Source organism: Giraffa tippelskirchi, chromosome 6 (assembly GCF_054371585.1).
Source record: "Giraffa tippelskirchi isolate mGirTip1 chromosome 6, T2T-mGirTip1v1.2.pri, whole genome shotgun sequence".
NCBI classification, from domain to species: Eukaryota; Metazoa; Chordata; class Mammalia; order Artiodactyla; family Giraffidae; genus Giraffa; species Giraffa tippelskirchi.
Genome location: NC_137280.1, coordinates 46,799,601 through 46,824,298, shown reverse-complemented (window position 1 = coordinate 46,824,298; position 24,698 = coordinate 46,799,601). Strand labels below are relative to the sequence as shown.

At 39.4% G+C, this 24,698-nt stretch overlaps 2 protein-coding genes and 1 non-coding gene across 51 annotated transcripts in view; 2 read left to right on the top strand and 1 right to left on the bottom strand.

Moving 5' to 3' along the window:
• The window catches only part of CSPP1 (centrosome and spindle pole associated protein 1), a 180,388-nt gene that overhangs the window by 43,500 nt on the left and 112,190 nt on the right, over positions 1–24,698 (top strand). For 39 of the 43 annotated variants that reach the window (XM_081503194.1, XM_081503187.1, XM_081503170.1 and 36 more), the window contains exon 1: positions 22,984–23,142. The exons of the other annotated variants lie outside the window; for them this stretch is intronic. The gene's annotated coding sequence lies outside the window, so the exon portion shown is untranslated. Of the gene's footprint in view, positions 1–22,983; positions 23,143–24,698 lie in introns of those variants that run through there. 43 annotated transcript variants of the gene reach the window in all.
• On the top strand, positions 5,658–5,730 carry TRNAG-CCC (transfer RNA glycine (anticodon CCC)). Its single transcript has one exon. It is a non-coding gene; the product is annotated as a tRNA-Gly (tRNA).
• Positions 5,964–23,548, bottom strand: COPS5 (COP9 signalosome subunit 5). Of its 7 annotated transcripts, XM_081503252.1 has the most exons (10): positions 22,748–22,919; positions 22,153–22,338; positions 21,028–21,159; positions 18,095–18,329; positions 17,038–17,166; positions 16,332–16,397; positions 15,739–15,824; positions 11,226–11,337; positions 7,865–8,013; positions 5,964–6,205 (listed from the first exon to the last, which is right to left on the bottom strand). In XM_081503252.1, exons 3-10 carry the CDS (start codon positions 21,132–21,134, stop codon positions 6,121–6,123), a joined length of 969 nt encoding a protein of 322 aa, XP_081359378.1. In that variant the 5' UTR covers positions 21,135–21,159; positions 22,153–22,338; positions 22,748–22,919; the 3' UTR covers positions 5,964–6,120. The 7 variants fall into 7 exon arrangements, with proteins under 7 accessions (XP_081359378.1, XP_081359376.1, XP_081359375.1 ...); XM_081503250.1 differs by lacking the exons at positions 21,028–21,159; positions 22,748–22,919 and adding an exon at positions 23,275–23,548; XM_081503249.1 differs by lacking the exon at positions 21,028–21,159.

Sequence of the window (24,698 nt, the reverse complement as noted above, 5' to 3'; positions counted from 1 at the left end):
ATCTGCTGCTAAAACTTGTATTGAAGATAGACTAGAATGAGAGAACATACAACTTGATATTTACTTTTCAAATGCAGTGACATAGACACATCAATTATTAAACAATGAGTGAAATACTTACCCTATCATAATTTAATAATAATCAACCTTTATATCAAACAGATGAGCAAAACCAAGAGCCATCATTCCGTGTAGTATATTTTTATATCTTCAAAAAACAAAAAACCACATTGCTCACCAGTGTGCGTCTCTTTGGAGTTTATAGTTAAAACAATCCAGAAATTTAGAAAGAAACTTTGGAAACTCAACAGTCTGTGTTCCGTTCATTTTAGTCAGCTGCATGTGGATACAGTGCAGACTTAGCAATATAAATGAACTCTTCTCTGCATGCATGACTTACGCATCTGTACCTCATCACTCACAGAACGGTTTTTGGAAACTCTGAACCTCTGCAATATGCAGCTCTCCAACACCCAAACAGTCCCTCTGACTCACTGTAAAGTTACTTATGCTCCTGCTCTTCAGTGTTTATTTTCAAGTGGCTGCACTATAGGGCAGTTTATTATTCTATTGTGTGATGCAGTGATTTTTCAAAACCCTGAATACCAGGTAGTCATACTAATTTGTAACAACAGTCTTCAAACTTGATCCCTCAGATGGAGCACGTGATATTTGGTTTCAGAGTTGATTTTCCAAATTCAGAAACAGCAGAGCACAAATGGTTTCTCTGCTCCTGTTGGCTGTTTGTTCTTGGCAGTACAGTTGATTTCAGAATAACTTGTGTGGTGTCTTATTGTTAATTGATAAATGTGTAGCTTGAAGTCCTTCTATAACTGGACAGTGTAACCTAAAATGATACTAAATGCATAAAGTCTCAACAATATATATAGAAGTTAATGTTGTCAAACTGTTTGGAGCTGGGACCTTGAGATGAATTGTTTGGAACTGGGACCTTGAGATATTAAAACAATCTGGAAAATTTGGAGCAGCCTTAGTTCTGGGATCTCACTGTCCCTTCATGGGTCCGAATTCCCAGTGCATATCCATGACGTCTCTCTCCATTTCTGCTCCAGCCTGTGCTCTGGCTCTGGCTTTATTACTTGGATGTTGGGATTAAATTTTTGATGATGATTGACATTCCTGGTATGTTATCACCAAAGAGCTTGAGAAATTATCTCTGAAAAAAGTTGAAGCTGAACAAAAGCCAGACTTCACTTAGAAAATGGCCTTTTTAACTCCTGAATAGCTCAAGGCTATAAGATAATACTCTGCAGGAAAAGGCAACGCCAATTCATGACTTAGTTTCTGAATAAGGATGGCTGCAAATTGAGCCTTGATTTCCTAAAATCTCAGTATTATGAATTGGATCACTTATACCAAAAATGCTCATGACAATACATTAAAATTTAAAAAATATACTTCAGAAATATTTATAAAGGTTCTTGCTTTTTAATAAAGTAACTGCATTTACAATAAAATGCAAATACTCTTTTCTGGGGCTGTTTTCGCATGGACTGGACTATAAAGCAGAGGGGACATCGTTGGTTGCCTCTGGTATCCATTTAGCCTCAGTGTGTAGTAGTCATGAATTTGGTGTATTACTGACCCCACTCCCAGCTGCAGGGGTTGCCCTTAATTGGTCTAAATCAGTCACTATAAATAATCTTATATAAATTATATTTGTGTACATAAATAATCTTATATATAAATAAACTTAATTGGTCTAAACCAGTCACTATATGTAATCCCAGGGGTAGCTCTTCATGACCCTAGTTAGCCAGTCAGAGTGAAGACAGAACCTTATTGTGACATCTGTGAGCAGCTCTTTCCAGTGACTAGATGGTGTGGTGTGCAGCCATTTGGGAGGTATCCAGCTTGAGACTTAGGTCAGCATGTGGAGGGCGGAGCTTGGGAACCATTCAGTTCGGTTCAGTCGCTCAGTCGTGTCCGACTCTCTGCGACCCCATGAATTGCAGCACGCCAGGCCTCTCTGTCCATCACCAACTCCCGGAGTCTACCCAAACCCATGTACATCGAGTCGGTGATGCCATCCAGCCATCTCATCCTCTGTCGTCCCCTTTTCCTCCTGCCCTCAATCTTTCCCAGCATCACGGTCTTTTCCAATGAGTCAACTCTTTGCATGAGGTGGCCAAAGTATTGGAGTTTCAGCTTCAACATCAGTCCTTCCAATGAACACTCAGGATTGATCTCCTTTAGGATGGATTGATTGGACCTCCTTACAGTCCAAGGGACTCTCAAGAGTCTTCTCCAACACCATAGTTCAAAAGCATCAATTCTTCGGCGCTCAGCTTTCTTCACCGTCCAACTCTCATTACCAGAAGTCTAATCCAACTATGCCTAAGCCAAGTATGTTTTTGGACTCTGAAGTTAGGTGAACCAACAAACTCTCCGTTCAAGCAACTGTTTTTGTTTGCTTTTGTTGCTACTTGCAACCAAGGCATCATAGCTGAAATATTGAGTCCAGTGAAGTTAGGACTGACAAGTTTTCTTTTTCTGGCAATTCTCTTTGTTGTTAGCTAGGCATTTCCCATCACACCAAGATGACTCAATTGATTACTTCACCAGTGTCAAATAATGGATAATAGTATTCACATCTTAGAATGAAAACTGCGAGTTTGTTTTCATGGTGACTTCATTGACTCGTTACTCTTTCATGTCAAAATTTCAAGCCTTCAATCTTGTCTGTCAGAGAAACCTCAACGAGTTTGTTATTGTTTTTAATTGAATGGCTCAGTATGAGTTGGCATCACTGAAGGCTGTGGCAGTAAAGAGATTTTAGCAGCTTATTGGGGGCATGCATGCTTGTTTGGTTGCTTCAGTTGTGTCCGACTCTTTGCAACTCCATGGACTGTAGTCCACCAGGCTCCATGGGATTCTCCAGGCAAGAACACTGGAGTGGCCTCCTCCAAGGGATCTTCCTGACCCAGGGACTGAATCCGCGTCTCCTATGTCTCTTGCACTGGCAGTCAGGTTCTTTACCATTAGCGCCACCTGGGAAACCCCACTCATTGGAGGCAGTCATCCTTTATTTTAAAAGGGCCTAAAAATGAAGGTCAGGTTGAGCCATCTGAAACTGGGATGCCTTTTATTTAAAGGAGTATAAAAGGAGACCAAAAATGCTACTGTATTATCAACTGCCTGAGAAAGTATTTGGATACTAATGTTAATTGGCTTCCTCATTTTACCAAAGACCACTTCATTGGTAAATCTAATGAAAAACTTTAAGACTTTGTTTTCCTTGACCTCCGGGCCACACGTGAAGTCACTCATAAATTACTTCTTAAAGACTCCTTACTTCTCCGCTCTGTGGTCCCTTCTTGCGCTAACCATTTTACATCTGATGTTTGCCATGTCTTGGGCGCTTTTCTCATTTTTTATTTCCACCTATCAATCTCATCTGATCTCATCTAGCCCTCATCAAAACTTAACCTAGTGCTCTTAGAAACATCGGTGTAATACATAACTCCCTATTGCTATTAGGATAAAGTCCAAAAGGCCCTTGCAGGATCTATACTTATTGATTAAGGTTATCTTTTGTCACTCCCCATGTATTAATCCACTCTCAGGTCTAACTGAATCTCAGTTCTTAATGGTTCTAGATTCTTGCTCTCTGCCTCAGGCCTTCCACATATCGCTATACTCTTTGCTTAGAAAAGTAATCGCCTGTTGTTTTTTTTTCTGGCTAGTTCTGTTTTTCAAATTTCAGCTTAATGTCAGGTTACTTCCTTCAGAAAGTTTACTGGGGTAGCTCTTCTTTGGGGGAGTATTCCTCCTGAGAGTCCCTCAGTTCAGTTCAGTCACTTAGTCATGTCTGACTCTTTGCGACCCCATGGACTGCAGCACGCCAGGCTTCCCTGTCTATCAACAACTCCCGGAGCTTGCTCCTACTCATGTCCATTGAGTTGGTGATGCCATCCAACCATCTCATCCTCTGTCATCCCCTTCTCCTCCTGCCTTCAGTCTTTCCCAGCATCATGATCTTTTCCAGGGAGTCAGTTCTTCGCATCAGGTGACCAAAGTACTCGAGTTTCAGCTTCAGCATCAGTCCTTCCAATGAATATTCAGGACTGATTTTCTTTAGGATCAACTGGTTTGATCTCCTTGCAGTCCAAACAACTCTCAAGAGTCTTCTCCAACACCACAGTTCAAAAGCATCAATTCTTCAGCACTCAGCTTTCTTTATAGTCCAACTCTAACATCCATACATGACTACTGGAAAAACCATAGCTTTGACTAGACAAACCTTTGTTATCAAACTAATGTCTCTGCACTTTAATATACTGTATAGGTTGGTCATAGCTTTTCTTCCAAGGAGCAAGCGTCTTTTAATTTCATGACTGTAGTTACCATCTGCAGTGATTTTGGAGCCCAATAAAATCAAGTCTCTGTTTCCATTGTTTCCCCATCTATTTGCCATGAAGTGATGGGAGTGGATGCCATCATTTTAGTTTTCTGAATGTTGAGTTTTAAGCCAACTTTTTCGCTCTCCTCTTTCACTTTCATCAAGAGGCTCTTTAGTTCTTCTCTTTCTGCCATAAGGGTGGTGTCATTTGCGTATATGAGGTTATTGATATTTCTCCCGGCAATCTTGATTCTAGCTTGTGCTTCGTCTAGCCTGGCATTTAGTATATCATTTAGCATGATATACTCTGCATATAAGTTAAATAAGCAGGGTGACAATACACCACTTTGACATACCTTTCCCTATTTGGAACCAGTCTGCTGTTCCATGTCCAGTTCTAACTGTTGCTTCTTGACCTGCATACAGATTTCTCAGGAGGCAGGTAAGGTGTTCTGGTATTTCCATCTCTTCAAGAATTTTCCAGTTTGTTGTGATCCACATAGTCAAAGGCTTTGGCGTAGTCTGAGAGTTCCTAGCAGTTTAATACTCCCTTCACAGCAGTATACTTAGGTTCTTGTTAACTTAGCTTTAGATTCCATTGTTCAGAAAATTTACAAGGTCTACCTTGTTCAGAGTATCTCCAGAGAGTAAAACTGGGCCTCATTCAGTAAAAGCACTTGGTGAATGTTTTAATGACTTAGATACCTGTGCTAGACTCTGTCTCAAATAACTTATTTGACTTTCAGGAAAATAATTTATAGTGTGACTTGGTTAATGTTTTACAGGAACATAAAAATGTTATATTAAATTTTACTTTTACTAACAGATTGAAAGAAGGCTTGCATGCATGCATGCTAAGTCACTTCATTTGGGTCTGACTCTGCGACCCCATGAAGCGTAGTCCATCAGGCTCCTCAGTCCATAGGGTTCTCTAGAAAGAATACTGGAGTGGGTTGCCATGCCCTCCTACAGGGGACCTTCCTGACCCAGGGACTGAACCTGTGTCTTTTACATCTCCTGCATTGGGAGGCTGGTTCTTTACCACTAGCGCCACCTGGGAAGCCCCCAAAATAGCCTACAGCACCCTGTATTCCCAGGCAGGCTCCCATCCACGTACTAACCAAGCCCAACCCTGCTTAGCTTCGGAGATCAGGTGCATTCTGGATGGTATGGCCATAGACAAAGAAGGCTTAGGCAAACTGAAACTGGCTCTGATAGTACAGCAAGTGAAATGCTGAAATCCTCTGACTAATTTAAACAGGCAAGACTCTTTGAAATAGAAAAGTTTGGGGCTTCCCTGGTGGTCCAGTGGCTAAGACTCTGAGCTCCCAATGCAGGGGGCCCAGGTTCGATCCCTGGTCAGGGAATTAGGTCCCATGTACCACCACTAAGAGTTCACATGCCGAAACTAAAGATCCCGTGTGCTGCAACAAAGACTGAAGATCCCACGTGACACAACTAAGATCTGGCACAGCCAAAAAAATAAATACATTAAAAAAAAAAATAGAAAAGTTCTAATATTTCTTTCCCTCATATTTTAGAACATTAAAGGATACTAGAAAAATAATGTAAACCCTCCCACAAAACAACAAAAGAACAATTTCATTTTAAAGAATTTTATTATAGGATGTTAATATTTAGGACACTTCAGAGCACCGTATTCTTCTAATCAGATTTTTGGTAACTGGTTTTAAAGTGTTAACTTGAGTATTTTTCCTCATACTGGCTTTCAGGCAAAAGTACTACTTGGTGCTTGTTTATGAGATGTTAATTTGATTAAACAGTTTATCCTTAATAACCTGAGACATCAATCCATGGATAGCTTCTATGGTAGTTTTACAGCTAGAAAGAAAAAACATATCACATAATGTCACAAGAACTGAGAACTGTTTCAAACATGCAACTTGCATTCCCCGCCCCCCCCCCCCCCACAATTCCATCCTTGCACCCCTAATAATGATTCTGGTCCTATTCATACTCTGCAAAACATACTGTATACCATACCAATCTACAGTTTACTCTCTCTAGTATACCATAGTGATTTTAGCCTTCTGAATGTATTTTGATCGTTTCCTACTTACTAAATTTTCCCCAAAGAATGACAATGTAAATATCTGATAAAATTCAAAAGTTATTTTATTACTTGTGAAAAGGTTTGGGGAAAGTTCTATTTTAGAAGGTTACTGACGTTATTTATAATTCAGAAATATAGACTGATTCCAATATTACACTAAAATCTGCTTTTCCTTGTTTTCATTAGTTGGAATTGTTTTTAAAAATTATTTTAATGAAACTTATGCTTTTTTCTCCTGAAATAATCACAGACATCCTTCAAACAACTCTAAGGTAAAGTTAGGTTAGTGGATGAAGGACTTAGATTTTGGAACTGATTAAAAAAAACAATAAAAACCCACCAATATCCAGAAAAGATGCAATTCTTGTAAAATTACCCCCCAAAGGAAAATTCTCTACTAGTGTACTACTACTCTTCTCCTTCCTACTTTTCTTCCTATACAATTACATTCCCACAGTGACATTTTTGCTTCATAAGAAATTGAGATGTAAATGCAGATAAAACTATAAATCAGACACATATAAAGATAGATAAGCAAAATGACATACTCAGAGTAAGTATCAAAAGTAAGAACCAAGGTCAAAGAAAAATGTAATTTTTATCCAGGCTGCAACCGTTATACCTTTTATTACTCACAGAGAAGAAATAAATGAGGTCATTCTAACCCAAGATAGCTTCTATTCCAACACATTTTGGCCTTCCTTCTCTTTTTTTTTCCTATCAACTAGTTCAGTTCTTCTCAAAATGGATACCAAGATATTGATTTATATAGATGTCAACATAGTCTTCCTTTCCTCTCTACCCGTCATATTAAAATTCAAATTTTTGTGAAAGTGAATATTATATTAGTCTTCCCAATTCTGTATGCATCTGAAGGACCACGTAATTATTTCATATGTTATCTCAAGTTTGTTCTTAATAAATTCTTTACTGAGATTTTGAGATACTAAATTACTGTATAAAGGATTATTTCAATTTGAGAGATAACAATCATTTCTCTGATATTTAGGGCTTAAAACTTTATAAAAATCTGAAATTTGATAAATTTAAGAAATCCTAATTTAATCTTTCACAAAAGCATTAGATTAAAATAGATTAGGACATCTTTTTGCAAAGTTTTGTTTTGGTTTTCGTTTAAAGACCCAGCAATGGACTGGTTTTCTTTCTTATACTTTATGGCTGAAGCTGGAAAAGGTGAAAGGGAGTTTTTCACAACATCACCTAGACCCACAAGCCTTTAATATTCTTACCTACTGTCTCCTAAATTTTCAAAGTTAAAACCTGCATCTGACAACCTTAAAGGTCCAAGTAAGTTAATATTTAGGTACCACTGTAAGTTATAAGTTGAACTGTAAGGGATTTGAATCCTGTTATTTACAAATCTTGAGGGAAAAAAAAGTTAGGGGTAGGAATAGATTTGCTCTTACCTGTCTCGCGTAGCTTTGGCAAGTTTGTCTTCTGACTTTCGGTCATGTGTTTCTAAACCCAACATGAAACTCCCTCGTCCCAGCTGGGCTTCTGATTGTTCTAATTTTTCAGACAAATCAAAGACCTGACCAGTGGTATAGTCTGCATTCTATGGGGAAAATGATATCGTATCAATATACAATACTAGTCTTATCATGTAAAAAAATATACATATGCAAATTTTCTTCCATATAGAATATTTAATTTACAAATAATTCCACTATGAAATCTAAGTGGATAGTCAGTGAAGTAAGAAGTCAAATTATACTCACAAAAACTGATTCCAAACCTCAAGAAGTTGAAGTATAGAAATTTTCCCCTTTTATAGTTTAAAGATTAAATTTAGAATTGTCTTTTTTGACTGCATAAATCTAATAATTTGTTATTAGTTATTATGAGAGGCTTTGAAGTACACGGATTTGAGTCCAGATTGTGGTCCTCCTGCAGATTAGCTGGGAGGCCTTGGGAGAGGTCCTTTACTTTTCTATGCCTTCCAGTCTTCCTGTGAAAATGGTGGAGGAGGGTGATAATTTCTACCTTAAAGCTATTGTGAGTGATGTATACAAAGCTTATAGGACTGTTGATGACACCTAGCAAAAGCTTAACAATTGTTAGCTAATTTTGTTACTTTTTCATGTTGAACTTCCAGAATTAGTACTTATGACAACATTTTAAAGATTACATTTGTTTTAGCTTTTCTAATTACAAAATAGTTATACAGAAAATCTGGAAAATGTAGAGCAATATATATCCATATACATCTATAAAAGAAAATACCTACTATCCCCTGCACCTAGCTATAACCACAAGTTTTTTTTAGAGTATTGCTATATACTCACATGAGCTTCCCAGGTGGTGCTACTGGTAAAGAACCCGCCTGCCAATATAGGAGACATAAGAAACGCGGGTTTGATCCCTGGGTTGGGAAGATCCCCTGGAGGAGGGCATGGCAACCCACTCCAGTATTCTTACCTGAAGAATCTCATGGACAGAGGAGCCTGGCGGGCTATATATAGTCCACAGGGTCACAAAGAGTCGGCACATGCACACCCACATTTGGTAAACTGAAATATTCTATATACTGCTGATATTTCATATATTTTAAAAAACCAAAAGTTTAATAATTACATATGTACACTTAAGTGTAATATTTTTAAAAAAGTTTCTACTGGAATTATCTTTACGTTATTCTATTTGCTCAGTCTGTAAGATACTGTAAAGGCAGTACAGTTCAGTCACAAGACATTTTAAAAACATTTGCTGTCATCATAGTTACTACAAAGAGCCCTTTAAAATGCTACCAGCTTTCCAGTGATTTTACAAACTTACGATAATTTTTTAAACATGCAATTATATTCACTTTTTCTGGATCTAAATGGTTTAGGTCACCAATACCTCCTCCCCCAACAGATTTGGAGAAAACCCTAATGTTTGTAGATCACTTTACATCTAGAAGATTTAGCTGCAGATATAAAAATGTGGGATGGCAGAAACAGTTATACTATTAAAATGAAAAAAGAAACCAATTATATTTCAAACGGAGAAAACTAATATAAATCAAAAAGTAACTTTTTTCTGGTAGCTTTTAGATTACATGCTTTAGCTGTAAAGGGAAAGAGATGACATATATTTATTTATATATTTTTTTCTTAGAATGCTGTAATGTACTAGGTATTAAACTACACAGAAAAAGGAGGAAATAGAATTTAACTTTTTTTTGATTATTAATGTCCTCAGTATATGCATTGCTGGAATACAGGGACAGCCACAGGCTGAGTTAGTAGAGCTGGCTGCTTTTGTACAAAGGTTCAGACAGCTCCAGTCTTACTGCTTCCTGCCCATGCCATCATGTGTCGCTTCTGGCTGCTATCAGCATACTTGCCTCTAAGGCAACATGACACATGAGGCATTTAGCAGTGCTAGGTACATAGAAAACATTTAGTGAATGTTTGCTATTATGATCACTCTCCTTCTTTCTAATTTACTATTTCTGACTGTTGAGGATAAGAAAAAAAAAAATCATAGTGAATTCATAGTAAATATGCTCAAGCGAGGTTTTTTACCCATGAGTACAGTGAATCAAATGAGCAAAAAATAATTTATTGAGGTTTTATTATATGCCTAGTACTTTACTAATTTCTTTATATATATTTCATATAATTCTCAGTATTCTTAACAATGTGGCTACTATTATCATTGGGTCCAAGAAAGGCTCAGACACATTAAATAATGCTGTGAAGGTCACACACAGCAAGTAAAATGGCAGACTTGTTTCTGAACTGAGTTTATCTTATTCCAAATTTTGTGGTTCTAAGCACTACGCTATACTGTACTATATGAAGTGGCTTACTTAAAAAAAAAAGATAAACAAAACTGTTCCTTAACTAAGATCTAGATTGAAGTTTCTATCCTCTTCTAAATATTAAATTTTAATGATACATTGGAAAATATTGACTTTTTCTTTTTTTTTTTGGTGGTAGCAGCAATCTGCTTGCTATAAGGTAAGTGATCTTCTGATTTCTTCTGGGGACATTCTTAGTCCAAGTGCTCCAGAGAATTTCTTCTACTCCAGCCCAGGAGTAAAGCAGTGAAGCACTTGCCTTGGCCCAACCACTCATGGTGATCACTCCCTTGGCCCAGAGTAGGTTTAAGGATAGGCATGTGACCTACAAAACTCAGACAAACAGTGAGGCTTTGCCTGGGAATATGCTGAGTGTGTGTCTTGATCTTTTCTTTTGAATGTGGAATTGGGAGGTCTAAGCTAATAACTGCCATCTTGATTTCACATGAAGTCTGAAACTGAAAGCAACTGACCTGAGGTCTAAGCTAATAACTGCCATCTTGATTTCACATGAAGTCTGAAACTGAAAGCAACTGACCTGAAATCAAAGCTGAGAAAGGAAGACCAAGACCTCATAATATTGTCTGAATGCAAACTCAGGCTGTGCCTGAAGTGAGCCCTACTCCTGGTACTCCTGGACTTTGCAGCTTACATGATTTTCTTTTTCTTTTAGCCAGGTTGGTTGGGTCTCCTGTCACTTGTAACTAGAGTCCTACCTGAGACACACAACAAAGAACACTATTGGCATTTTTCTCTATAACTAAGTCAGAGGTAGATCTAACCCTCATCTGGTCTCAATAGTATACAATACAGATCCTGGCTTGGCCTAGTATTCCAATCCACCTCTGGTTATGCAGAATCTGCCCCCAGGCCTACCATCTTGGCAAAATCAGTCTTTCCATGAAAAAGAGTTTCAGACATTAAACAACTTATGTAGACTGATAAAATTCAGACACATTCCTTGCAAGCATAGTACTTACCGTAAGCAAGCTAGAGGAACTCAGCGTATTCACCCAGTATTTATTCCACAAAAGCTCAAGCAATTTCCGATCCAAAGAGGATTTGAAATATGAGACTTCTAAGGCATAGTATCTATGAAACAAAACCACAAATCTAGTAAGTAAAAAACATTCAACCACATCACATAAAGGTTATGGCCAAATTTAAGTGAATTACATTTTATATTCCAATAGTCATGCTTTAATTTTTAGTCCAACAGAATAACAGGTAAACCTGATTTCCTTACTCTTAAGGGGGGTGGTTTCAATTCAGTTAAGCAAATATTCTTGTGTTATATTTCTCCCCTCTGTAAAGCCCAGAAACCCAGAAATTCTAAAAAAATTATTAATAAGTAATCAAAATTTCTGAATGACATGTATTTACCCATGTCACTGACTTCATAAATTTCAGCCAACAGTAATAAACTGCCTCTCTCCAAGGTTAGCTATAACTTTTGTTAGGCTTTTAAAAATACAAAAAATGACATGTGGATTCTCGATTCCTCCCTTTCTAATCCCCTAATTAGGACCAACTGCTTTTTGGAAAAGCAAAACTTTAAGGTTGGTCATTAAAGTATATAAAAGAATTGCTGCTGCTTCTAAAGGTGCCTAATTTATAATCAGGGATAGCAAGGGAAATTTGGTTAAGTGTCTGAAAAACTTATTTTTTTTAAAGTAATAAATACTTAAATGTCACTATGTTACAAAGAAACACAAGGGACTTCTTTACCTTAAGAAGCTTACCATTTTCATGGGACACGTGGGATGAATCCATGAAAGTTATAAATATAATGATATATGTTGAATAACAGTAAGTGACGCTATAGTGCATATTTAAAATTAATCATCTGCCAAGTAAATGTTAGCAATAATGAGTACTCTTAGTATAGACAGAACAGCCTGAGAAGCCCCAGGGAAAAGGCAGGATTTCAAGTAACCCTGACATGAGTCTATAGTGTGGCTATGTTAAGAGCAAGGACGAAGCATTAGGCAGAGAGCCCTGACTCACAAAAAGGAAAAGTCATGAGAGGAACAATAAGTTAATCAGTCTGCCTGGACAGTTTAGCGGGAGCAGAAGGATTTTGTGAGGGAAACCTAGAAAGCTATGTTGGGGTCTAGCTGGCAGAGAACATTACATAAAAAGCTAAGAAATTATCTTCTAGGTACTTGGGACTCATGGAAGATGTCTGAGCAGATCAGTGATATAGCCGTTTTATATCAGTGTTTGAGAAACCCGGCTGTGGTAAGATGTGTCAGAGGAGAAACGGGAGGCAGGGAGACCACAAAGGATGCCATTGCAGTGAGGCAGATGTCAGGAGAAAAAGGCCTCACTCCCAGGTTAGTGGTGTCAAAGATAAAGGCACAGGGACACAACAGAAATGTGTGTTCTTTCAATTCAGCAGTGAGGAAATTTAAAAAGAGTAAGAATTTAAAGACAATTCTAAGTAAGGGCTTTATAAAGATTAAGATACCTCTGCATATGTGTAGATGAAAAGGACACAGCTACAGTGAAATGTGGAAGTGGGATGTGGAAACAGTGTATTTCTTGAGCACTTATTATGTCCTGGCACTTTATATATATTCTCATTTAATCTTCCCTACAACCACAAAAGGAAAGATTTATTATTCCCATTCTAGGCAGAAGAAACAACTCTAGAGTAAAGACTTGTTCAACACCACAGAAAGAAGCAGCAAAAGGATATGATATTATGTCTGTTATGAAAACCTCATGGTCTAATTTATTGTTACATCCAGAGTGTAGACATTTAAGACATTGTTTAAGAAGTGAGGCCCCAGGAGTTAAGGCAGTTAGGTATGGGGAGAGGAGGCAGGGGCTCAGGTGGAAAGGTCAGTTTTAGAAACGACAGGTTGTACCTCTGATACTTTAGGGGAAAAAGAGAGGATGAGTAGAGCAAAAGATGTCGATTATAAAGGATGGAAAATAAGGGAGCTCAAACTGGAAGGTCTAGAATAGACTTTTATGTTTTAAAATTTATGGATCACCTTAATGTTATTACTGTCTTAATTCCGTAGGCTGATGCAATGAAATTTTTTGGTCTAATATTAGCTGCAAATCTCAGTAGCAGAGTTGAAAGCAAGAAGAATATTCAGAATTACTCGTGGAGCTAAATCCTCATCTTCTGTACAGGAAGTCAATAACAGATACTGCCTAGAACTGAAAATCAAGAAGTAGCACTATCAGCACGCTATTAGATGTTAATGGGGTAAATACTTAAAAAACGGAGTATAACTGTAATAGTTTAAGTGATTCCCTCTGGGGGTGGGGCAAAGGGAATGGTGCTTTCATAGAACCAATTGACTCTTTAAATTATGTGCTTGTATAACATTGATAACATACAAGCTAATTTAAAAAAACCGTTGTGTCCTATTTTTACTAAACCTCTTCAAAGTTAAATATATTTAATATCTGTATTAGATTCTATGTTGAAAATGAACTTTGGATTATGATCTAGAATTTAAAGTAGGAAAGAAAAAAGATCAATGTAAACTACAAATTATAGCTCATTGTCAAATGATTTAGGAAATGATCTATAATGAGTCTGCTCTTAACTTGGCACTATGTTTCATTGAAGATTTGAAATAAAAATAAATTAAGCAACTTATTTGCCCTATAAAAAAAGTTTACTCTTTATTTAGGAACTGGTCCTAAGTAAGAGAGTATCTTTGAACATCCTGCTTATTCCAGGTTCAAAATTCTAGGCTCTAGCATAATGCAGGTAGTTAGAAAGCAGCAACTCCTCTTAAGACAGGCTCATTTCTCAGAAAAAACCAGGAAACGCAGGTTTATTTGGGTACAGAAAGCACAGTATGCCTCAGTCTTTTTTTTTGTTTCAAAAGCTGCTGCTGGTGATGAGAGAAGTAGAGTAGGTATTAAAGGTATAAGCTTTGAAACTGCAACTCAATATAAATGAAGAAAATTGACTGTTAAGTCTGAAAGTGAAAGTATTACAGCAAAGGTGTTTTCATGCTTAGGAGCAATTCTCTCAAATAGGAATGGCTTAAATTCTTTCCAATAGAGCAAATTAAGTGATTTAATTACAAACCTCTCATTGAAAAATAAAAATCTTTTTTTCCAGAAGTATGCCAGGGATGACTGAAAATCAGACATATTTAAAAATTAAGTTCTAGAAATTCTGGTATTTTCTAGGAATTCTAAACAGGAAAGTAAGAGCAGTAGTAGCACATGAGTAGTAAAGTATTCCTTGAAGTTAGGATAGGAGGTGTGGAGAAAGGGACAGTAGTAATCAGTTAGGCAAAACTTTTTTTTTTTAGGGGGGTGCCCACACTTCTATATGCCATGCCCTATTTTAATTGTTAGGATATAGCAGTGAATTGATTTTTCTCTCATGAAGTGCACATTATAATGAGGTCAAAAGGAAGCAAAAACATATCAGATAGTCACAAGTGCTAAGAAGAAAAATGGAGCAGGGAAAGGTAACAGTGACTAGAAAGTGCTAAATTGAAATAGGGTGACCAAGGAACAGTCTGTTAAGGTGACCCTTAAACAAACACTCATTGACTGAAACAGTGAGTCACATGGAAATAAGGAAGAATGTTCCAGGCAGAAAGATTAGCAAGTGCAAAGGCCCCAAGGCAGGAACCAGCCTAGTATACCTAATAAACCATAATGAGGCCACTATGGCTAGAATAGACAAAGCAAAGGCTTAGTGACAAAAAGTAGTCACTGGGATGAGCTCAGAGCGATTGTGGGGGCCAGTCTACATAGGGTTGTGTGGTTCATGGTAAGCACTATAGATCTTATTCTTAATGAGACAGGAAACTACTCTGAGAAGGACGAACATGATCAGACTTACATTTTAACAGAATCTGTTTGGCTGACAAAAGACCTTGAAGGGGTGGGGTGAAGTGCAGAAGCAAGACGACTAGCTAGAAGGCTAGTGCTCTGATTTAAGCTCCAGATGGCTGTGGCCTGGGTCAAGGTGATAGTACGAGAGGTGATATATATAGAAGGTGGAGAAGATTGTCTTCACTGGTTTATCAATTTAAAAAATTGAGATGTAATTCATGTAGCATGAAATTCACTGTTTTAAAGGAGTATACAATTAAGTAGTTTTTAGTATGACTTCTTTAACTCTTGGAGTAAAAATGTTTAGGGAGAACTTTTGCTATGTGGAAATTGGGTACATGAGGGCTGTAGAAATTACTAGCGTCAGGCTGGCCCTGCATACAGCTTCCTTCAACTTTTACTTTCATTAACAGGCCAACTATCTTGTACATTAATAAAACATATAGATGGGTGAAAGGCAAATAACATGTTAGATTATAACAATTGTTAATAAAGATTCAAACATTATCCTAAATTTATATATTCTTACTGTTATTTTAAAAGGTATTATGAAATGCATTTCATCTGAATTTTTTTTCTCATCTATAAAATTAGGGTCTTGGTCTGGATGATCTCTGAGGTTTCTTATGATGATTCTGGCATCAGATACATTTTTAAATGACTTACTGTTTGCAGTGTACACCAAAGTCTTCTATTTTATTAAGTGGGATGGTTTGGTACTCAGAAGGTCCTTCATCAGGAGGCTTGTAGCCCTAAACAAAAATGAAGAAAATAGAAGACTTAAACACAACAGAGGAAAAACATGTTTTCTATGTGACTTTCTGTTTGGAGAAACATTCATTTGGGGGAGCCAATTACTGAACATATACGCCGAATAAAAGAAAAGTATATTGCTTATACTCTTCCTCAACCCCATTTGGTGGCTGAAGGCTAGATTTGACTTGTAGATTAATTTTTCTTGTCCTTAGGTGATATTCACTTGTGCTCGTATCTATTTCAGATTGCAGTAGATAGTACATGGCCATGACACACAAAACCTTATTAACAAAAGAAGACTGCTTTTCTAGTAGAATTAACAACATGCAGCACAAATGTTTTATCTTTTTGCTAAAGACAATTTGTGGTAGTGGGCTTCTATTTTGTAAATACCGTTAAATTGTTTTAGGACAAAATGAGATACTAACTATAACACATCTTTAAAAATAAACCAAATATTTAAAAATTGAAAAACTGTAAGAACTTGGAATTTTTCAAATTACCTTTGGGTATGTCCTGAAGGCTCCAAGATTCACTTTCCCTGCAGATATTGTTCTTGTTGGGTCAATCTACAAGAAAGATATATTTAATATCTGCTGACTTATTTGTTTAAACATTATAAGCCTAGAAATACAAATGTACATATAACACTACAGGCACACACACATAATTAAAAATAACCAATAGGGAAAAAAATAACCAAACTGGAAAATCGTAGAAGTTCAACAGAATGGTTAAATATAGAAATCTCATCATTAATTTAGAGATTAGATCTAGTTATTGTACTATTTAAGAGTATTAATTAAAGATTTGCTCATCTCTTTTTCAGAAGTCTTTTTTTTTAACAGATGAACAATTTCTACCTTCCTTAGAATACCCTGAAATACATCTAAAATACTTTAAGCATAGCAAGAGCTGTTCTAGCAATTCCTGATTTAATCAATTCAGTCAACATCGACCAAATGCCCACTGTGTGCAGGGAACTGAGACACAGGAGCTGTGTACATTCTCATCTAACAGAGGGTGGGAAAAGACGCAGAGAAGTTACATAACTTGTTCAGAGTCCCAGCTACAAAGAAGTGGAATTTAGATTTAAACCTAGGCTGACACCAGAGCCTTGCTCTTTACCATACTGTTTTTATTTCCCTGTATACCTGCTTTAGTAAATCTTCATGAAAATTAATTACAACTCGTTGTAAAAATACTTACTACCACTGCTACAAATGGTTCCTGGAACTGCTGATTGAGCATCTGAGTACTAACATCAATTCCAGAAAGCCAGCAGCCATAGCCAGGGTGGCTATGATACCAGCCAATTGCATTTTCAAGGCGGCCAACCTAACAAATGAAGAGAGCAAAGGACATGAGGTTCCTGTTTAATCTTAGAGATGCTTGTGATTTGTCTATTTATACAGCCCTACAGTTAAATAACAGTATGCAGAATCGTTATAGCATATGCTGCTTTCAAAAAAAAATTTTAGATAATACATGCTCAAGGCACAAAATTAATAAGATACATGTACAATAAGGTCATTCAGTCTCCTTCCCACCTCTTTCCCCTCAACTAGTTTCTCAGCCCAGATGTTACTGTCATAGGCTTACACACCTGTCTTCCAGAGTTATTCTTTGCATATAGAATATATTCTTTGCATATATGTAGATTAATAAAAACACACAATGGCATACCACCAACAGTATTCTACACTTTGCTTTTTCACTCAACAAAATATTCTGGGATTTGTTTCATATAAATAAATATATAGATAGCTACTTTTTAATTTGTTTTAAAGGCTGGCTGGCAGTTCATTGTGTGGGATATAATTTATTTAATCAGCTTGATATTCAGTTACATTTAGGTTGTTTTCAATTTTTTGGTTTTAAACACACATAATGAATGTGAGAATTAAAATTTCTTTTAAAAACTCTGATATAGTTTATATATGTATAATACATATAGACATTAGTTCAGATGTACAACATAATGATTCAATATATGTATATACTGTGAAATGATCACAATAAGTACAGTTAACATCCGACACCACATGCAGTTACAAATTTTTTTTTCCTTGTGATGAGACCTTTTAAGATCTACTCTTGAGAATTTTAAAAAAACCCATGCTAATCTCATATATGTTACATATAGTTGAGAATAACTTAAAATATAAACTCTAATGTAGGAGGATAGTTTTAAGTTTAGAAACTCAAAAATAACTATGAGACTCTTAACTTGCAGTTACAAAATTTTAGGGAACAGCATTTTTACCTGTTTAGCATTTTCTATGTATGCAGCCATATACTCATATGCAGCAGCCTGAGCATTTACTCGGGTTTCAGTGCCCTCTACAGGCAAAGCAAAGCTGTCCATAATGATCATGGTCTCACCATCCACCTTTCCCAGCATCAAGCCCATCACTTCCAAGTTGCCTCCTGATCTGGCATGCATCACCATTTTCAGTAGAGCCAATGCTGAGATTTTGCAGTACTTAAAGTAATGGTGACTACAAAACAAAGGCATGATGTAATTAACTTTCTTATATAAGTACAATTGTAAGACAGTTTTTGTGGAGATTAACAATAAGTATTGAAGCAATTTACATTGATGGAATGGGGAGAAAGTGTATATATAGAATGAGGAAAAGAAAAACAAAGTATAAAATGACAGAGTTCCTGAAGGGGGATGGAAATGATAAACACAATCCTGCAAATTACTTCCCATTGGGGGAAGGGAAAAGTATGAAATAATTTTAAAATAAACTATTCGAGTAGACAGAAGGGAATTACACGACCATTTCAATAGACGTTTTCTCCATTAATTTTGGAATGACTAAATCTAGGTTTCTGACCCTGGTTGGTCAGTTTTGCCTCATTCTCCGACTTAACCTTCTAGGCCTGACAGTTGAGAATGTGGGCTCTGACGTCCATCTACCTAGGTTTGAACCCTTTTACTGGCATATTCTGGCTGTAACCTTGAGACAGCCACTTAATGTCTGTGCCTGTTTTCATAGAGTTGTTGTTTGGAGGAAATGAATAAAATAATGTACATAAAGTGCTTGGCTTAGTGCCTGACACATACAAAACTTTTTAAGCGCTAGCTGTATTATTAAGCTATCTTTTATAGTACTCTGAGAGAACAATGTGTTGAGGATTGTAGTTTCTCTCTGTGGTATCAGTCTAAAAATGGAAAATATAGCCTTAAAATCTTTAGCCCTACTGTGATCAGTATTTCAGTTTATCATCTGTGTATGTGACTTAACTACTGTTGAATAGAATTACAGTCTACATCAGTCTACATCAGTCTCACTGATGTAGCCAAAGACAGCGAGGATGACTAACTGGAGGTACAATCACACAGTGAGGCTGATAATTTAAAATATTCAATCTAAGTACGCAGCCTGCTATAGAAATAGCAGACAACCAGGCAAAATAACCAGTCTATAAAGAGTGTCAGTGTCTTTGAGAAGTCTTTTTAAAATGTCTGCCCACAGGTTTCAATCACAGCTGAAAAATATAGAGACCGGTCCTTGGGAGTCAAGACATGAATTAAAATCTTCACTCCTCTATCTACTGGGGAAAAAAAGATAGTCCATTATTGTGCTTCTATTACATACATTCTAGACTCTTTTTTATACATGACCTCATCTAATCTTTATAACATCACCAACAGATAGGTCTTTTTTCTCTTTTACAGATAAAAAAAGATAAGTAAATTTCAACTAATTAGTTATAGTTGTGAGATTTGATTCAGGTCTTAACTATTGTTCACTTAAGAATTCATTGCCTCTAATTATGAAGTAAGTTATTTACTGTATTTGCTTGTTTTCATATATGCAGAAAAGGAATAAAAATACAGTATTTTGTTGTCATAAAGATCTAATGACATATGGAAATTCCTAGCTCAAAACTCATCCTGTAGTAAGAACTCAGTAAACACTGCTGAATCTGAATACCCACAGTTAAAGCTTGGCTTGTAAAAAACTGTGAGACAGATGAAATATGGTTTTTGTTGTTGACCACCGCTTTCCTGTCTATCCATTAGAGAGACTGTGTGATCTTTTCACTCTTTCCATACAATATCTGCTGTCAGGAAAGGATAAATACCGCGGGCAAAGAAACCTTGACCTGTCATCACTCCCAGGGACACACGAGTTTTGCTAAGGGGCAAAAAGCTTTTAAGTTCTATTGATACAATTTACAGCTTCTGTAAAAATATGGTGGAGTAACATTGTGGGAGACTGAGTAGAGCCTCTTTGTTGTTTCTGAAATAATTACCAGCAATCAAAAAGCAATTATGGTTCTAAAAGACTATAGACTAAAAAAAGCTGGCTCATAATTATTTTAGAGACCCTTGGATTGACTCAGTATCTGAAGATAGTTGTAGTCCCAGTCTGAAATCAGCTGAAGATCCCAACAAAGTGTATATCGACACAGGTTCAAGGCAGTGTGGAGTATCTGTAACAATACGGGGGCTGAGAAGTGAAAGCCCAAACTACCAATTGTCGTTTTCCTCTTCCACTCTCCCAAGGCAAACGAGACAGGGGGAATCAAGCAAGCCCCAGTGGAGGGTCTTACGCTTTATTTGCGGGGATAAAAAGGTAAAACAAAATTTCTTAGACGAGTCCTCTTTCTCCTTGCTGCAGAGGGAAAGACAAGCTCTCTATCCCCCACTCCCACTGCCCCTGGGTCTCTTAAAGTCCCGCCACCCCTCCCTCCCCTGCGTTTCGCCAGGGACCTCCTCACTCCTTAGTCCAGGGCTTCGCCGCCAGGATTTCTTGCTGCTGTTTCTTGTCGTATTTGTAGATTTCATCGATACTCTGGGCTTCCTGCATGTTGTTGGCTAGCTCCCACGTCTTCTGGGCCATGCCACTCCCGGAAGCCGCCATCGCCGAGGAATCGGAGAAGCTGTCGCCTCCGCAACCGAGACGCAACTTTACCTCGCTAGGTTTTCGGGCGTGGGCTCCGGACCCACCCCACCACAGGTGCAAACTCACACTAGGCTCTCGGGGCAGCCATGACACCGAGCACCGGAGGTGAAGTTGGTACGGACCATCCGCGGGATGGCGGGGGTCCTTGGGGGACGCGGCTATATACACAGCAGTTACACAATAGTTAGAGGCAGAGGAGTCGTCTCATTACTGAAAAGAGAACTTATTATCTTGGAAAATTATATGTGTGAAATAGGATGAAAACAGTGATTACCTAGGGAATGGTATAGCCTTCTGCCCCGGAAGAAGGGCGTGTAACGTTATGCCAGAAACTGGAATTGACCTTCCTTGTTCGTTCTGCGCAGGCTCGGCCTCCGCCATGTTAAAAATCGGTAGCTACTTAGAGCTGCGATGGGACAGAGAACTGTTTTTACCTGGGTTTAGGTACTTTTAAGATTGTTGAAAGCCAAAAAAAGAAAAAAAAGATGTCTATGGAAAAGTTGACATAGAAGTAGTTCTGAATGCCGCTTTTGAGAGAATGATAACATGTCATCCTATTTTCCTTCCAGATGAATCACTGCACATGCGTAAAGCCCTTTGAATTGTGGTTTGGCGCTAAACTTTGCTAGAGGGGCGTTCTCTAGCGTCCCAAGGTGGCCATGGAAACTCGTGGATGGCTATGATCGTGCCTTTTGGCGCGTTTGTAAAAATTAACATCTATACGAGCTATTAGTGCTTTGCAAGTGTCCAGTACCCACTTCTTAAAACAGTTTACAGTTTAATCTACATTGCACTGTGGAACCACTTCTGTCCCCTAAGCCGAATTAATCTAGGGGGAATATGTTGTCATCTAAGTTAATACTGCAAGGAGATCCAACCAGTCCATCCTAAAGGAGATCAGTCCTGGGTGTTCATTGGAAGGACTGATGTTGAAGCTGAAACTCCAATACTTTGGCCACCTGATGCGAAGAGCTGACTCCTTTGAAAAGACCCTGATGCTGGGCAAGATTGAGGGCAGGAGGAGAAGGGGCCGACAGAGGATGAGGTGGTTGGATGGCAACACTGACTCAATGGACATGGGTTTGAGTGGACTCTGGGTGTTGGTGGTGGACAGAGAGGCCTGGCGTGCTGCGGTTCATGGAGTTGCAAAGAGACACAACTGAGCAACTGAACTGAAGTTAATACAGTGTTTAACTACTTCATTTATTTGCTTGTTTTAGGTATTCTTTCTTCTCCTATCCCCCTTTCCACACTAGATTCTAAGTTCCAGAACACAGGGACTGGGTCTCTATTCCTTGTTTTATCCCTAATACCTACCATAGATGCTCAGTGTTTTTATTACTGGGAAAAATAAAGGGGCGGGGGGAGTTTCACCTCTGCAGCTTCAACTTTTAGTTACCTTGAAACTTGGCATAAGTGGTCAGCGTTGCCTGGAGTGCTTTCCCCTTTCTTTTCTGACTGGGAGCTCATATTAATATTTAAAAACAGCTCAAAGATCTCTACCATGCAGTCATTCTCAATTTCTTTCTCTCTCCAGTCATCTTCCTTCCACGACATCTCTAAATGTCTGTAGGCGCTTCTGTAACTGTTACACATTGAAATAATGTATTTGTTTACTTGGAAGTTTTTCTTTTCACTATAAGACTCCTAGAAAGGTGTGTGACATTTAGTTAAGACAAATATATAGGAATTAGGGAATCCACAGCCTCGCCTGTGGTTTTGACATTATCTTTAAAACCCTCATACATGGTTACTTCAGATAAAGGACCCTTAGCCCCACTGGCCTGGGAAGCTAGAGATCTCTTTTCTAGTGGTGATATATGGCCACAAGTATTTGGGTTAACTGAGTATTTTGAAATTAGTAATAAAGCCTAGGACAAAAAGTTGACTAGATTCCTGAGGGAGCAATAGTGCCCGGAGAGGTGTGCCAACAGTTTTTCTCTACTAAACTTGCCCTGTCCCCCGTCTGCCCCCTCCAGGCTCCCCCCACCCACCGTCCTCAGGCTCTGAACAGAGGCCGGTTGGCGCTTGGAAGGTCTGAAGTGGGCAGAATCAGTTTAGCCTGGGAAAGTGGCTCCGGCAGTTGAACAGTCTCAGGCGGAGTCCCAGCCCAGATACGGGCGAGCCCAGCGAACCGCCGAGCGTCCATGCGGCCTCCGGGGCGGCAGGGGGCGCCCCCGGCCGCGAGCCTCTGCCCCGCGGCCGTAGTGGGGCGGGGCCACGCCCGGCCGTTGGCGAAGGGCGGGCAGAGGGCTCGGCCGGAGAGGCGGAGCCCGGGCGGCTTGTCACACCGTTCCCGCGCTGGGCGACCGCCGTCACTTCTTTGGACCGCGGCGAAGAGCCTCGCTAGAACGCTGTGCTGTTCCCCGACGCCAGCCAGCTTGCCTGAGTAAGCGTCCGTCGGCCGCGGTGGGGAGCGGGCCTGGCGGGGTGTGGCTGGGCTTCGGGGGCGTCCCGGGGCTGGGTTCCCGGCTCAGGGCCTCGCTGGGGGCGGCCAGGCTGGCCAAGGTCCTGGGGCTACCTGGGTTGGGGTGTGGTTCCCTGCGTACTGGGGTCTTGTGGCCGCCGGGCTGGAGTTGGAGTCTAGCAGCTGCGGGCCCGGGGATCCTGGACCACTCTGGGGTCTCGCTGCAGCCTGGCTGGGGGCGGTGCTCGATGTCCGGGTTGCCCTGTGCGTGAGGGTCTCGCCGTCTCCAGACCGTCCCGGGGCGGTGCCTTGGTTACGCGGTCTGGACTCCGGGGCCGCAGCTACCACCGCCGCCGCCCCGGGTGCTGTTGAGACCCGGTTGCCTGACAACGCGTTGACGCTTCCCGAGGAGACTGCCACCCACGGCGCTGGCGCCCGGAGACCAGCTGCGCCTCGGTTGTCTTGTCTCCCCTCCCCATCAGCCTCTCTCTGCTGCTCGCCTGTGCCTGCCGAAGCACCTTTTCTTTTACTCGGGGCTGGTTAATGGTTAACGTTTATTGAGTGCTTGTGTCCCAGCGCTGTTTCTCAGTGCTTTCCTTTGCAAGTAATATTGAATTCCCACAGCCCTGTGAGGTCGGCGCTATTATTATCCAGTTTTCCCCGGGCTCCTTGAGCTTGAACCTGTTGTTTCTAATTGCCTTGATTTTAGGATAGTTACCTGCGATTGGAATCACGTATGCAATAACTTAGCACTGGGATTCATCCGTTGAGAGAGGCTGGGTCTCAAGATTATAGAATGAAGTTTAGCTTGGGTTTCTGGGAAGACTAATTTCTATAGTAAACCACTACCTCGATTCCAAGCACCTCGGGAAATGCAGGAGTCTAATAGTAACCAATCAGTTCAGTTCAGTCGCTCAGTCGTGTCCGACTTTTTGCCAATATGAGTTTGTAAAAAGCCAATTATTCTCAGACGGGGTTCAACTTTATATGAAAGAATGGCTTTTCATGTTCATAAGCAAAAAGAAATCTTGTGGTAACCCGTAAAATGTTGCTTTCTTTTCCGCATATTTCTTCTTGCTAGGAGTGCACTGACTTTCTGATGGTTAAGTGTATGCTAAAGTGCTCTCCAGGGATGAAATTTTGAGTCTCCTTCGCACGTGGCGCTAGTGGTAAAGAGCCCCTCCTGCCAGTGCAGGAGACCTAAGAGACGAGGGTTTGATCCCTGTGTTGGGAAGATCCCCTGGAGGAGAGCTTGGCAACCCACTCCAGTATTCTTGCCTGGAGAACCCCATGGACAGAGGATCCTGGAGGTCTACAGTCCATAGAGTCGCACAGAATCGGACATGACTGAAGTGACTTAGCTCCCAGGCACGCAGTACAGGTAACCCGGTGGAAGGAAACAGGTGGTTTTAGATAGGATAAATTGGAAAAGAGTGCTTTCACTGAATGGATCTGGTTGTGCCTTCTACACACACAGACACACACAGAGGCATAATGATGGATTGCTTAGAATGAGTTCCTCTAGGATTGCTTTTTCC

Bases quoted from the DNA above. Each gene is read 5' to 3' on its own strand.
- COPS5 (XM_081503248.1), bottom strand. From the start codon at position 22,349: ATGTGTAACAGTTACAGAAGCGCCTACAGACATTTAGAGATGTCGTGG. The intron at 16,398-17,037 runs GTAAGTATTTTT...TCTTTCTTGTAG, and splicing joins AACCATTTGTAGCAGTGGTA to ATTGACCCAACAAGAACAAT. The intron at 11,338-15,738 runs GTAAGTCATTTA...TTTGTTTCATAG, and splicing joins TTTGGTGTACACTGCAAACA to ATACTATGCCTTAGAAGTCT.